Below are 15,574 nucleotides of genomic sequence, written 5' to 3' on the forward strand. Positions count from 1 at the left end.
GGATCAAAGACAAAGAGATCTCAGGAGACACCATCACTGAGACTACAATTTGCCAGAAGGCCTCCGCCATTTTCGGTGATCTCGTGCGTTCTCAGGCCGAAGAATGGGCAGGAGAAGGAACATCCCAGCAGGAACCCCCAGAGTTCAAGGCTTCTTGGGGGTGGTTCGAGAAATTCAAGAAAAGGACTGGCATTCATTCAGTGGTACGGCATGGGGAGGCAGCCAGCTCGGACACGAAGGCCGCCGAAGCCTTTGTTAAAACGTTCGACGAGTTGACTCTGCAGGAAGGCTACAGTTCGCAGCAAGATTTCAATTGCGACGAACCTGTACTTTTTTGGAAGAAAACGCCTCGTCGGACGTTCATCACGGCGGAGGAGAAGAGGCTACCCGGAAATAAGCCTATGAAGGACAGGCTTACCCTTGCTTTTTGTGCAAACGCCAGTGGGGACTGCAAGATAAAGCCCCTGCTGGTGTACCATTCAGAAAATCCCCGAGCCTTCAAAGCCCACAAAGTCATCAAGAAGAACCTTCCCGTGATGTGGAGGGCGAATGCTAAAGCCTGGGTAACGAGGCAACTTTTCATTGATTGGGTGAATGTCTGCTTCGGTCTGACTGTCCGAAAATATTTGGAAGAAAAGCGCCTCCCTATGAAATGTCTGCTGGTGTTGGCCAATGCTCCAGCTCACCCTCCTGGCCTCGAGGAATATCTTCTGGCCGAGTATTCCTTCATAAAGGTCCTATATCTACCGCCTAACACCACCCCTCTCCTCCAGCCCATGGACCAGCAAGTTATTTCAAATTTTAAAAAATTGTACACGAAGCATCTCTTCCAGAGATGTTTCCAAGTCACAGAGAGTACAAACCTCACTCTGCGTGAATTCTGGAAAGATCACTTTAATATCGTGATATGCCTCAAACTCATCGATCTCGCTTGGCAGGAAGTTTCGAGGCGTACCCTGAACTCATCTTGGAGGAAGCTGTGGCCTGATGCTGTCTCTGCACGAGACTTCGAGAGGTTCGGGAAGCCTGGAGGCGAAGCCGAGATCGTTGACGATCTTGAACCCATTCAGCAGTCTGAGGTGGCTGACATCGTAGATCTTGGTACGTACATGGGGCTGGAAGTTAGCGCCGAGGATATAGATGAACTTATCGAGGAGCACCACGAGGAGTTGACGATGGATGAACTGAAGGAGTTGGAGACGATGCAAGTGAGTGTTGTTCAAGAGCAGTTCTCTAGCGGTGATGAGGAGGATGTTACACCTTTGAAAACGGCAGACATTACGGAAATTCTCGCATGTTTCCATAAAATGGCAGACTACGTCGAAAAGGAACATCCAGAAAAAGTTTATACCAACCGTGCGCTTCAACACTGCAATGACGTTTGCCTAACGCATTTTAGAAATGTGTTGAAAAGTAGGCAGAAACAAGCTTCAATGGATAGTTTCTTATTAAAGAGGCCAGCAGTATTAGTAGGCCAAGACGAAGGTGAAAGTGAAGAAAAGAAACAGAAAAGAGGAAGTGATGAAGAATTAGAAGGTGAAAGTAAAGAAAAGAAACAGAAAAAAGAAAGTGATGAAGAAGTAGAAGAGATTTAGAAAATATGAAAAACGTAAAGTTATAAAAAAGCAAAAAAAAAAATTCCATTTTAAGTTTTATGTTACCGTTAAGTGTTAAAGTAATTTTTTCTTTCATTTTATAGTTTTCCATACGTAATGTTAAGTGTTAATTATTTCTGCCATTTTTTTATTTCGTAAAGTTTAAGTGTTAATGTGTTAAGTGTGTAAATTACTGTACGTAGTCTGTCACTTGTTACGTTTTCTGCCTTATGCCATCCTCCTCTACCGCGACTTCGCTATCGGACATCATCTCATTCAGGGTATCGATCCTTAATTTAGGTGTACGTACAGGTAACAATACACCTTCACTGATCCAAATGCTTTACATACAGTACCGTAACTTTTATACAGTAGTAAAGAAAACGGACCATTTCTTAGGGCTTGGGGGGGATAACTAGGCTATAACTACATTATTGAATAATCTCATAGTGGTTTCTGGAATGGATTAGGCTGTTTTTAACGGTTGGGTTAATTATTGAATGATAGAAATGGCTGCATTGCATGTTTATTACTACAGTTTAGCGTGTTTATGGAAGAAAAGGTGTCTTTTCGTAAGGCTTGGAACGGATTAGGCTATTTACATGTAAAACGCGACTCAGGATACGAAACCGTATCCTGAACGGATTACTTTCGTATCCTGAGGCATCACTGTACTTTTAAAAACTACAATACACGTGGCCATAAAACATGAGCTGCAATATGGTGAGGGAATATTGTATAATATTGGCAATCTAGTTTCATGTACAAAAACCCTACATACTGTACCAACAATAAAATGTTTCACTAAAAGGAAGAAAAGAATGAAAACTGGCCAGCCACCAGGGATTAGTTTCTTCCCCTTAATATGAAACAACTAAGGGGACAGAGAAAAAAAAACTCTTCTTTGCCTTCCCAGTAACTTCAGACCATTAAAATTAGGACATTACCGACAAGATCTTTAATTAAACACAGTTACCCCATTATCCCCTTCGCCTCGTTGATGTCGGGGTACATCAAAACATGCCTGGTAATACACACGGTGATAGGATAACGTCATCTTCATTACTATTACCATTACAATTATTATTACTATTACTATCATCATCATCATCATTATAATTTGCATAAGCTACAAAAGAGTACTGTAATGCCTCACAACACAAAATTAATTCGTTCTGGAGTGGTTTTCGTAAAGTGGTTTTTTCGTGTTGTGAGTAACATTTCGCATGCAAATTGCCTAATTCGTTCAAAACCTTACAAAATACTACATTAAATATCATAATAAAGCTACAGTATAACCACAATGAAATACTGTACAGGCAAATACATTTGAACCATTCAATATACCTAAACTAAATGTTAATACCTTTAAATTAGGTAGTTATTACAACACTGTAATAATAAATTGAAAATAATACAATACATACAGTACAATACTGTACATATACTATATATAGTTCCATAAGTACTCTACTATTATAGTTACCCCTATTATACACTACAGCTACATTTTCTGTAGTCTAAAACCCATTTCCTTCAACTCGGTGATGGGTGACTATTTTATTCTTGGTTTTGCGTGCAAATCTCTTTTCTCAATGTGAAACATTTTTCGTAAAAAGTCAAAAATATTTGCATCTCGTTTCGCAGCTTGAAAATTTCGTAAGCAGAGTCTTCCTTGAAGAGAGGTATGACTGTATAGCACATGGCTACATATCACACATGTTCACACTCAGGGAAATTTCAGTAAAAGAATCACCTATCCCAAATATTAGCCCCTCCTCCTCCAGCCTTCAGCCAACCAACAAAGTTTTGGGATGCTAGCTTTTATTTCTGAATATGTAAGAGCTATTTTAGTCTTTTTATGTTACCATGAAATAATCACACCGCTCAATCTAGCCAATAGAGACATTCCCTACCTTAGCCATGCCACCACCAATTGAGAGACTGTCATCCTACCACCAACCAAAATACTTGCGATTCTAGTTCTTATTCATAATTATATAAGGTCTATTTTAGAGTATTCACATCTAATGTCGTCACCAACCAAAAAAAATTGCAATTCCAGTCCTTACTCATGACTATGAGGTCTATTTTAATGTTTTTCTATGTTGTCACAGTGTTCAAATCACAGAGAAAGTATTCCACCCTTCAACTAAAAGTCCCATCCACAAGATGAAAACTTATCATAACCAGTAAAGGAAAAAGTTGACAAAAGACGAAATTTAACTTTTTTTTTAATTCCATTTTTCTCAACTATTATTTCTACAAAATATCATCTTAGTGTTTTATATATTTCATATTTGTATTGTTCATTGTTTTCATGAATAAAATTTAGCCTATTGCGATTATTAAAATATCAAACTGAGTGAAGGAAAACCCTAATAATGAATTTGAGGGTTTACACTCTAAGTAGCCATAGAACCTACGGCATGGCAAGGAAACTGGAAGTCAAAAACTATATTCTCGATAATATTGCACTGAAGTATTTCAAAATAACAAAAAAGAAATACTGTATGGTACACCTTCCATAAAATTTTATGATTTTGATGAATCCTACCTGAAGTCCCCATCCTATTAACTTGAGGTGTATACACGTCCCCTACCTTACAGCAAAAAATGTTATTTTCATTAGTAAAATAAATTTTTGAATATACTTACCCGATGATCATGTAGCTGTCAACTCCGTTGCCCGACAGAAATCTACGGTCGGGATACGCCAGCGATCGCTATACAGGTGGGGGTGTACACAACAGCGCCATCTGTGGTCAGGTACTCAAGTACTTCTTGTCAACAAGACCTCAATTTTCTCCTCGGTCCACTGGTTCTCTATGGGGAGGAAGGGCGGGTCCTTTAAATCATGATCATCGGGTAAGTATATTCAAAAATTTATTTTACTAATGAAAATAACATTTTTCAATATTAATCTTACCCGATGATCATGTAGCTGATTCACACCCAGGGTGGTGGGTGGAGACCAGCATACATGTTAACAAAGAAGCTAAGTATCCCGTATTACATTTTATTAGTTATTCAAAATAACAATATAAAATAAATAAGTACCTGGTAAGGAAGTCGACTTGAACCATTACTCTGCCTTTATTAAGTACGTCTTCCTTACTGAGCGTAGCGGTCCTCTTAGGATGCTGAACAACTCTTAGGTGCTGAAGTATAAAGGGCTGCAACCCATACTAAAGGACCTCATCACAACTTCTAACCTAGGCGCTTCTCAAGAAAGAATTGACCACCCGCCAAATCAACCAGGATGCGGAAGGCTTCTTAGCCGACCGTACAACCCAAAAACAACAATAAAAAGTATTCAAGAGAAAGGTTAAAAAAGGTTATGGGATTATGGGAATGTAGTGGCTGAGCCCTCACCTACTACTGCACTCGCTGCTACGAATGGTCCCAGGGTGTAGCAGTTCTCGTAAAGAGACTGGACATCTTTGAGGTAGAATGATGCGAACACTGACTTGCTTCTCCAATAGGTTGCATCCATAACACTCTGCAGAGAACGGTTCTGTTTGAAGGCCACTGAAGTAGCCACAGCTCTCACTTCATGTGTCCTTACCTTCAGCAAAGCAAGGTCTTCTTCCTTCAGATGAGAATGAGCTTCTCTAATCAGAAGCCTGAAGTAGTAAGAAACTGCGTTCTTAGACATTGGTAGCAAAGGCTTCTTAACAGCACACCATAAGGCTTCCGATTGTCCTCGTAAGGGTTTAGACCTCTTTAGATAGTACCTAAGAGCTCTAACTGGGCAAAGTACTCTCTCCAGTTTGTTACCCACCAAGTTGGATAGGCTAGGGATCTCGAACGATTTAGGCCAAGGACGTGAAGGAAGCTCGTTTTTAGCCAAAAAACCGAGCTGCAAGGAACATGTAGCCGTTTCAGATGTGAAACCTATGTTCCTGCTGAAGGCGTGGATCTCACTTACTCTTTTAGCTGTTGCTAGGCACACGAGGAAAAGAGTTTTTAATGTGAGGTCCTTAAAAGAGGCTGATTGGAGCGGTTCAAATCTAGATGACATAAGGAACCTTAGAACTACGTCTAGATTCCAGCCTGGAGTGGACAACCGACGTTCCTTTGAGGTCTCAAAAGACCTAAGGAGGTCCTGTAGATCTTTGTTGGTGGAAAGATCCAAGCCTCTGTGGCGGAAAACCGCTGCCAACATACTTCTGTAACCCTTGATCGTAGGAGCTGACAGGGATCTAACGTTCCTTAGATGTAACAGGAAGTCAGCAATCTGGGTTACAGTGGTACTGGTTGAGGAAACTGCATTGGCCTTGCACCAGCTTCGGAAGACTTCCCATTTAGATTGATAGACTCTGAGAGTGGATGTCCTCCTTGCTCTGGCAATCGCTCTGGCTGCCTCCTTCGAAAAGCCTCTAGCTCTTGAGAGTCTTTCGATAGTCTGAAGGCAGTCAGACGAAGAGCGTGGAGGTTTGGGTGTACCTTCTTTACGTGAGGTTGACGCAGAAGGTCCACTCTTAGAGGGAGAGTCCTGGGAACGTCGACCAGCCATTGCAGTACCTCTGTGAACCATTCTCTCGCGGGCCAGAGGGGAGCAACCAACGTCAGCCGTGTCCCTTTGTGAGAGGCGAACTTCTGAAGTACCCTGTTGACAATCTTGAACGGCGGGAATGCATACAGGTCGAGATGGGACCAATCCAGCAGAAAGGCATCCACGTGAACTGCTGCTGGGTCTGGAATCGGAGAACAATACAATGGGAGCCTCTTGGTCATCGAGGTAGCGAACAGATCTATGGTTGGCTGACCCCACAGGGTCCAAAGTCTGCTGCAAACATTCTTGTGAAGGGTCCACTCTGTGGGGATGACCTGACCCTTCCGGCTGAGGCGATCTGCCATGACATTCCTATCGCCCTGAATGAACCTCGTTACCAGCGTGAGCCTTCGATCTTTTGACCAAATGAGGAGGTCCCTTGCGATCTCGAACAACTTCCTCGAATGAGTCCCCCCCTGCTTGGAGATGTAAGCCAAGGCTGTGGTGTTGTCGGAGTTTACCTCCACCACCTTGTTGAGCTGGAGGGACTTGAAGTTTATTAAGGCCAGATGAACCGCCAACAACTCCTTGCAATTGATGTGAAGAGTCCTTTGCTCCTGATTCCATGTTCCCGAGCATTCCTGTCCGTCCAATGTCGCACCCCAGCCCGAGTCTGATGCGTCCGAGAAGAGACGGTGGTTGGGGGTCTGAACAGCTAACGAAAGACCTTCCTTGAGAAGAATGCTGTTCTTCCACCACGTTAGAGTAGACCTCATCTCTTCTGAAACAGGAACTGAGACCGTCTCTAGCGTCATGTCCTTTATCCAGTGAGCAGCAAGATGATACTGAAGGGGGCGGAGGTGGAGTCTCCCTAACTCGATGAACATGGCCAGCGATGAAAGTGTCCCTGTTAGACTCATCCACTGCCTGACTGAGCATCGGTTTCTTCTCAGCATGCTCAGGATGCACTCTAGGGCTTGGTTGATCCTTGGGGCCGACGGAAAAGCCCGAAAAGCTCGACTCTGAATCTCCATACCCAGGTAAACAATGGTCTGGGATGGGACGAGCTGGGACTTCTCTAAATTGACCAGGAGGCCCAGTTCCTTGGTCAGATCCATAGTCCATCTGAGATTCTCCAGACAACGACGACTTGTGGGAGCTCTTAAAAGCCAGTCGTCTAAATAGAGGGAGGCTCTGATGTCTGCCAAGTGAAGGAATTTCGCAATATTCCTCATCAGTCTCGTAAACACAAGAGGTGCCGTGCTTAGGCCAAAGCACAGGGCTTGGAACTGGTACACAACCTTTCCAAAGACGAATCTTAGGAAAGGTTGGGAGTCTGGATGGATGGGGACGTGAAAGTATGCGTCTTTCAGGTCTAACGAGACCATCCAGTCCTCCTGCCTGACCGCTGCTAGGACCGACTTCGTCGTCTCCATCGTGAACGTCTGCTTGGTGACATAAGCATTGAGAGCACTGACGTCCAGCACCGGTCTCCAACCTCCTGTCTTCTTGGCTACAAGGAAGAGACGGTTGTAAAAGCCCGGGGATTGATGATCCCGGACTATGACCACTGCTTCCTTTTGTAGCAAGAGCGACACCTCTTGTTGCAACGCTAGCCTCTTGTCCTTCTCCTTGTAGTTGGGAGAGAGGTTGATGGGAGATGTAGTAAGAGGGGGATTGAGGCAGAACGGAATTCTGTATCCCTCCCTTAGCCACTTCACAGACTGAGCGTCTGCACCTCTGCTCTCCCAAGCTTGCCAGAAGGTCTTGAGTCTGGCTCCTACTGTTGTCTGGAGAGGAAGGAAGTCAAAACTTGCCTTTTGCGGACTTGGAACCCTTCTTGGACTTGCCTCTGTGACTGTCTGCACGGGTACCTCCTCTGCTGGAGGCTCTGCCACGAAAGGGCGGGATGAACCTCGAAGCAGGTGTATCAGCTGCTAAAGGGCGGAAGGGTCTAGGCACGGAAGGTAAGGGTTTAGCCTTACGTGCAGAAGAAGCCATGAGGTCATGCGTATCCTTCTGGATAAGAGAGGCAGCCATCCCCTTAATCAACTCCTCCGGAAACAGACACTTGGAGAGAGGAGCAAACAGCAACTCTGACTTCTGGCAAGGAGTGATACCAGCAGATAAGAAGGAGCACAGATGTTCTCTCTTCTTGAGGACCCCTGATACATATGAATCCGCAAGTTCACCAGACCCATCCCGTATTGCCTTGTCCATGCTGGACATGATCAGCATGGCCGAGTCATGCGTATCCTTCTGGATAAGAGAGGCAGCCATCCCCTTAATCAACTCCTCCGGAAACAGACACTTGGAGAGAGGAGCAAACAGCAACTCTGACTTCTGGCAAGGAGTGATACCAGCAGATAAGAAGGAGCACAGATGTTCTCTCTTCTTGAGGACCCCTGATACATATGAATCCGCAAGTTCACCAGACCCATCCCGTATTGCCTTGTCCATGCTGGACATGATCAGCATGGCCGAGTCCTTGTCAGAAGGGGAAGTCTTCCTGCTTAAGGCTCCCAAACACCAATCGAGGAAGTTGAATATCTCGAAGGCACGAAAGACTCCCTTCAACAAATGATCAAGATCGGAAAGTGACCAGCAGATCTTCGAACGTCTCATAGCCAACCTGCGGGGAGAGTCAACCAGACTTGAGAAGTCGGCCTGGGCAGAGGCAGGAACCCCCAAGCCAGGTTCCTCTCCCGTGGCATACCAGACGCTCGACTTAGAAGCCAGCTTGGGAGGAGGAAACACAAAAGAGGTCCTTCCCAGTTGCTTCTTGGAATGCAACCAGTCCCCCATAACCCTCAAAGCTCTCCTTGATGATCTGGCGAGAACAAGCTTGGTGAAGGCAGGCGCAGCAGACTGCATGCCCATAGCAAACTCGGAGGGAGGAGAACGAGGGGTTGCAGACACAAAGTGTTCAGGATACAGTTCTCTGAACAAAGCAAGGACCTTGCGAAAGTCTAAGGAGGGTGGCGAAGACTTGGGTCCTTCAACATCAGAGTGAGGATCATCCAGATGAGCAGCTTCATCCTCCGATACATCCTCATCCGAAAGGTGAGTTGTGAGTGGCAAAGGCAGAGTAGCAAGCTGAGCGGCTGAATTCTGCAGAACGGGTGCACGCGTACCTGCGGATCCATCATCATGCCTCTGCTGGACAGACTGTGAGCTGGCAACAACAAAAGCAAAGGGCCGGTGTGTGGGAGGGTCTGCGGTGGGCTGAGGAGCATGCGGTGTGGTAAGCAGAGCATGCTGTAAGGCATGCGGCTCATGCTGCATGGGATGCGGCTCATGCTGCATGGTATGCGGCTCATGCTGCATGGTATGCGGCTCATGCTGCATGGTATGCGGAGCATGCTGTAAGGTCTGCAGAGCATGCTGCATGGGCTGAGGAGAATGCCGCATAGTTCTGGAACCCGGCAACTCCTGATGCGGCAGCTCACGCATGTTAGCAGATGGTGCAGCAAGAACATGCATCTGGCAGTGAGGACTGCGCATCGGTGGAGGAGCTCTCACAGGTAGGGTGTGGGAGCAGGCAGCCGCAGTATCTGCAGAGCGCACAACCTCTGCGGGTTGTAGAATAACAGGAGGGGTGTTAACCTTCTCTGCATGATACTCCTGCATAAAAGCCGCAAGCTGAGACTGCATAGTCTGCAGCATGGACCACTTAGGGTCTACTGTGGTTGGAGCAACAACAGACGGTGCAGAGGCCTGTTGAGGGACCACTCTACCTCTCTTGGGAGGTGTGCAGTCATCAGAAGACTGCGGCGAGTCCGAACTGACCCAGTGGCTACACCTGGGCCGTTGGACTAGCTCGGAAGGGACCTTACGTTTGAGCGGTCGTGAGACCTGGGTCCACCGTTTCCTCCTGGAAACCTCTTCCACAGACGAGGAATGTAAGGGCTCATTCGTCTGGGAGTGGAAGGGACGATCCTTAGCAGATGCGTCCGCAACCACTGAGGATACATCCGTGCGCCGATCAAGGCCTGCCGAACCCTTTGGTCCTTCGACATTGCTTCTCCCCTGGGCTTGGGAGCTTGCAAGAGGTCCCGGACTGGGAGGACGACTGGCACGCACAGATGTATCCTCATGCGCAACACTGACACTGACACTATGCACAGCACTAGCACTAACACTTCCCACTGCACTCTTCGCTTTCAGCTCTCTGACATCTGCCGAGAGCTGATTGCGGTCACTAACCAACGACTCCACCTTATCACCGAGAGCCTGAATGGCACGCAACATATCAGCCATTGCAGGCTGAGCACTCGTAGCAGGTTCGGGAGTCACCACCACAGGGGAAGGAAAAGGTTGAGGGGCATGGGGAGAGGAAAAATCCACAGAGCGAGAAGAACTCCTCCTATCTCTCTCCTTCTCTAACCTACGTGTATATCTGAGGAATTCATTAAAATCGAATTCCGAAAGCCCAGCACATTCCCCACATCGATCTTCCAATTGACAGGATTTTCCCCTACAATTGGAACATACGGTGTGAGGATCAACAGAGGCCTTCGGAAGACGCCTATTACAAGTCCTAACACTACATTGCCTGTATTTAGGAACTTGGGAATGGTCAGACATCTTGAATTTTAGAAGTAGTCAAGGGGGAATTCCAAAGTAAAGCAAAGATCGTTAACCAATGAATCAAATTAATTCCAAAAGCTTGCTAAGCTAAGGATAAAGCTTCCTGTACAGCGAAGGCTAAATTTCAGAGCAAATACTTCACCAAATCGTGAACAAAAGACTCCAAAATCAACAGCGTATCCATGTAGGTCTTGCCGGCGGCACGACAGAGGAAAAATTGAGGTCTTGTTGACAAGAAGTACTTGAGTACCTGACCACAGATGGCGCTGTTGTGTACACCCCCTCCTGTATAGCGATCGCTGGCGTATCCCGACCGTAGATTTCTGTCGGGCAACGGAGTTGACAGCTACATGATCATCGGGTAAGATTAATATTGAAAAACACGGTTTACTCTCTCTCTCTCTCTGCCCCCCTATATTTCCTATTTTTCTGGTGGCTAGCCAGAACTACAATCCTATTTATTGGGAGATATGGCTGTGCCTTTTATTGCGAATAATGTAATGAGTCGTGTCAATTTTGTCACTCATATAACTTCCTTTAACCTCTTCAAAGTTGTCTTAGTTTTTTTATTTTGTTTAGTCCTGATTTTTTAGTTGGATTTAGCAAGGTATGTCTTCTTTAGGTTTAAAATATCTTTTTTTTTGTGCAGAAATTAAACTTACTTCTAAAACAGTTTCCTATTTAATAACTTTCACTTTCTGACTTATTTAATATCTAGGTTACCAAAAAGAAAGACTATAAACCTAAACTATTCTACATCAAAACTTAGGATAACTTATTTTGGGATAAAGTATCTTTCGGTAATAATTTACAGACCATTAATCCTTTTATTAATTTCCCCTTCCTTACAACTTGAATTTTTTGCCTGCGAACAAAGGGATGGGTCAAGTGATAACTGAATTTTCTACAGTGAAGTCTTTTGCTTAATGGATTTCCAATTCTGTCAACACATTCGAAATCCGTAATTGAAAAAAGGGTCAGGTTGCATTATCCACTTGTTTGACTTGCAATTTTGGACCAAGTGGTCAGGATCAAAATGTATGTACAGTTATTAATAATGTAATGTACCTGATCATATTGCCCCTTTCTTACTAGATGAAGGAACTTTGTGGTATGTTCTTATTTTGCCTTTTCGTATAGCAGTTTTTTTCTTTTAATCAGTAGCAGGAGGAAGACATATAAGAGACCATAAACAATGATGGGAAACTAGGAAGTCAACCTACTTGATAACCTCACAAACAGAAAAGCTCACATGAAAATTTTTTACGATAATGATGATGATGAAGACTTAAGGCAAGTGGAACTTTTCACAATGTAACAGGCAACCATATCAAGATAGTACAGTACAACTGATGTAACTGTTACTAAACTATAATTTACATCCTCAGATATGGAACTGGGGGTTAAATTAATTATCATATTTCAAAAAATCATAAGGTCATTTGCCTTAATAAACACTCTTTTCAAAGGAAAATTTGAACTTGACACAATAATGTATATACAGTACTGTATTAACATAGCAAAATGGATACTTTGACTACAACAAGCTTAAAAATTTCTGTAATAGTACATGCAATGAATATTGATCACTAAACAAACCTTTTTTGGCCAGTTGAAAACCGAGAAATGGAAAAAGTCCAGAGCTGAACCACGTATCTAAAACATCAGGATCTTGACTCAGAATAATCTTATTTTCTGCCACATTAAGTTTCTTGGCTGCTTTCTGTCGAGCTTCCTCTTCTGTACGACCACTTACCCAAAATTCACTGTCCTGTAAGAAATAAATTACGACTTACGTTTTAAAGATATGATTGCAGTATTTTTATATACTATCATATTAAACCACCTTCTAAATTTGACCCTTTACATAGAGTGTTTGCAAGATTTTTGCATTAACTTATAGTTTTATATTTTTTATAAAAATTAAAATTATAATCATAAATATCAACAGGAATCCATTCAAAATCAAATTGACGTAAACCTTAGTCTTCCAAATACAGAGTACTTAAACCATTCATGGAAAATACAAAGTTTGTACAATGAAAAACTATTTTAACATACAAATTCACATTCAAAGTATGCCTTACTCACGTTTTGAATATCCCCAGACTCTTTAGCACCCCAAGGTACAATTCATGCTACATTCTGAATTAAAACACTCAACTGAGGGATTCTCAGGATATATCCAGCTAATATATTTTATAACTTTAAAGACTATTAGAAATCATAAGGATTCTAAGCATTGGGTATTTAGACAATTAATCTTATGTATTTTTAATGTAGTATTTATATGATCATATCAAGCTTTTTCTCACTTGTAAATTTGAGTAATATTTCATCATTACAGAGTTACTGGTAAAATCTATCACCTCAGATTGAGTATGTTGTACAGGGTCCACCCTGATAAAATATGTTGAGCAAAAGAATAGGACATTTGTAAAAAGAGATAAAATAAAAAAAAAAGTGTTTATTCAAGAAAGTAATTTGGAGACTTCCTTTACTTTTCTTATGCTAGTTTTATTGAAAATTTTCGAATAAAAATTCTTATCAGCAGTAATTAAATGGATATTTGTTATGGATATCCTTCCATTTGCCGAGAGGTTTTTGGATATAAAAGATTGATTTCTAGGCTTTATTATTATCTAGCTACGGTAAGAATAGTAACTTATGGTAATGTTTGGAAGACAGGCTGATTCACGCATATATTTATGAAAAATATGTGCAATTACTGGTGGTCGTAAATTAATTGAAAAACCTGGTAAGATGTAAGGGATTTATATTTAGATGCCCTCTTGTTTCACTTTGCATTCAGTATCAAAACCAAAATGAGAAATATAAGCTAAAATGTACAATAATTAGCAATAAATAGAAAAACAAACCCAAGTGAATCATGCTAAGGGAAACCAGCTGAGGATATCTGAACTAAAAACCAGCTGAGGATATCTGAACTAGGTGTTACATCACTCAGCAGACTATGAAATGAGATACTTAATTACTTACTTTGATGGCTGCTTTTCCGGTCCCATACAGCAGGGGAACCCCATTCTCTACAGGACCTCCACTGTCGTTTTACCTTGTTCGTTCAGAGTATTTAACGTTTCATATCGAGTATTGTTCATTTACTGTTAAATCGTCACTGTAGTACGACTGTTGTTAAAACTAAGTCAAACGTATGCCCAGTTAAAGTAGTTGTACAGTCGACATTATTCACTAGTCAATATGATTTTAATAACTCACTAAATGCCAAAGCGTCAGGATTTGATGTGTCATCCATCCGAAAATTGAAGTCGCCACAGATAACCAATTAATTTTACTCGATGATAATCCTCTCACTGAGAGCAACAAATTCTTCAAAAAAAGATACGAGTATTTGTTATAGGAGGTTAGCAGATTGTTACAAAGGATATTTTTCTGTTTTATGACATAAAGGTTATTTCTATATATTCAAAGCTTGTTACACTAGTTCTTTTCAACATTTTGAGATTTGAGTAACTTTTATGAATAAAAAGACCGACACCCCCACCAGACCTACCTTCTCTCGGTATTTGAAAGAAGGCGTGGGGGGGGGGGGGGGAATTTCAGTGATCTTTGCCTTGTCCAAGTTATCTAACCATGTTTCAGATAATGCTAGCATATCCAAATATTTCTAGTTTATAAACTCTCGAATTTGAATAGTCTTATTACCTATAGATTGCATATTTACATAGCCACAGTTTGTGACATCCTTAGTAACCATGTTCAGTATTTTCTGCTAGTCTTTTCAATTCTAAGTCATAAGCTTTGCAGTCTCTAGAATTTACTATGGGGTCACTTGGTCTGTTTAACTTAGTGTAGTTTATACACTTTGACAATAGCGAATTACACTCCTTGGTGAAATGTTTTTCTGAGCATTTCCCGCAGACTTTATCATCATTCTTAGATTTGCAATCTTTTTCAAGATGTCCATACCTCTGACAGTGGTAGCAGGTGATCACGTGGTACCTATCACGTATGTTATAAATACCCCAACGTAACGAAAGTTTGTCCCCATTATCCTGAAAAGTCCTTTGAACTTCAGGATCCCATTTCAGCACATAGTGGTTGGTCTCCCAACACCCCTAAGCATTTTTCTTCAGGACTACACTTATCTTCTCTTCTATATTTTGGATTTGGTCCAGGTAGCGATATCTTTGAATCAAAGCATTTACTACATATTATTTTTGGTTTTAGTTTTCCGATTTTTCTCGTTTCAGAGTCAGCCACCAATGTCTGAATTTTGTTAGCTGCCTCTTCTCTGATCATTTTGTTTGCAAAGTTTACCTCGTGTTAACCCTTTTACCCCCGGGGTATTTGGAAATTTCCAACCCTTAACCACCAAGGGGTTATTTTTTTCCCAGCACATTTTGCAATATATTTTTTCAAATTGCTCTAACAGCCTTAATTTTTGTCATAGAGAGGTCAGGTTGGTCTCATTCTCTTGAAAAATGCCTGAATTTTTTCAAAAAATTATCCAAAATATGCAAAAAAAAAATTTTTATAGCATTTTGTTGCAAGGACGTACTGGTACGTCCATGGCGGTAAAGGGACGGGTTTTGTGAAACGTACCAGTACGTCCTTTGGAGGTAAAAGGGTTAAGTATAGGAATGCTTTTAAGTGCTTGTTCAACCTCGCGTTTTCTTTCAGTAATTTTAGTTGTTGTATTGGTTGATTTAATTAAACAGATTTTTTTCCCTTAACTTTATCAGCAAATGTCGGTTTCTCCAGTTTTTGGTCTATCAATGTTTGAAATGTTGCTTTAATTGATTCCATATTCATCGTAAGAATGTCAACTTACTCAGTGAGGTCAGTAGTCTGGTTGGAATTTGCTGCAATTGCGCTATGGTCCGCAAGTTTGTTTTCCAAGTCATCTATT

General features: G+C 42.3%; 1 protein-coding gene across 1 annotated transcript in view; it reads right to left on the reverse strand.

The window, feature by feature from the left end:
* LOC137626624 (valine--tRNA ligase-like) overlaps nt 1–15,574 on the reverse strand; it is a 334,847-nt gene that overhangs the window by 259,299 nt on the left and 59,974 nt on the right. The window contains 2 exon segments of the mRNA XM_068357644.1: nt 12,283–12,309; nt 12,311–12,454. Of these exon segments, the coding sequence (XP_068213745.1) occupies nt 12,283–12,309; nt 12,311–12,454 (171 nt within the window).

This window comes from Palaemon carinicauda, chromosome 2 (genome assembly GCF_036898095.1).
Source record: "Palaemon carinicauda isolate YSFRI2023 chromosome 2, ASM3689809v2, whole genome shotgun sequence".
In the NCBI taxonomy this organism is placed as follows: Eukaryota; Metazoa; Arthropoda; class Malacostraca; order Decapoda; family Palaemonidae; genus Palaemon; species Palaemon carinicauda.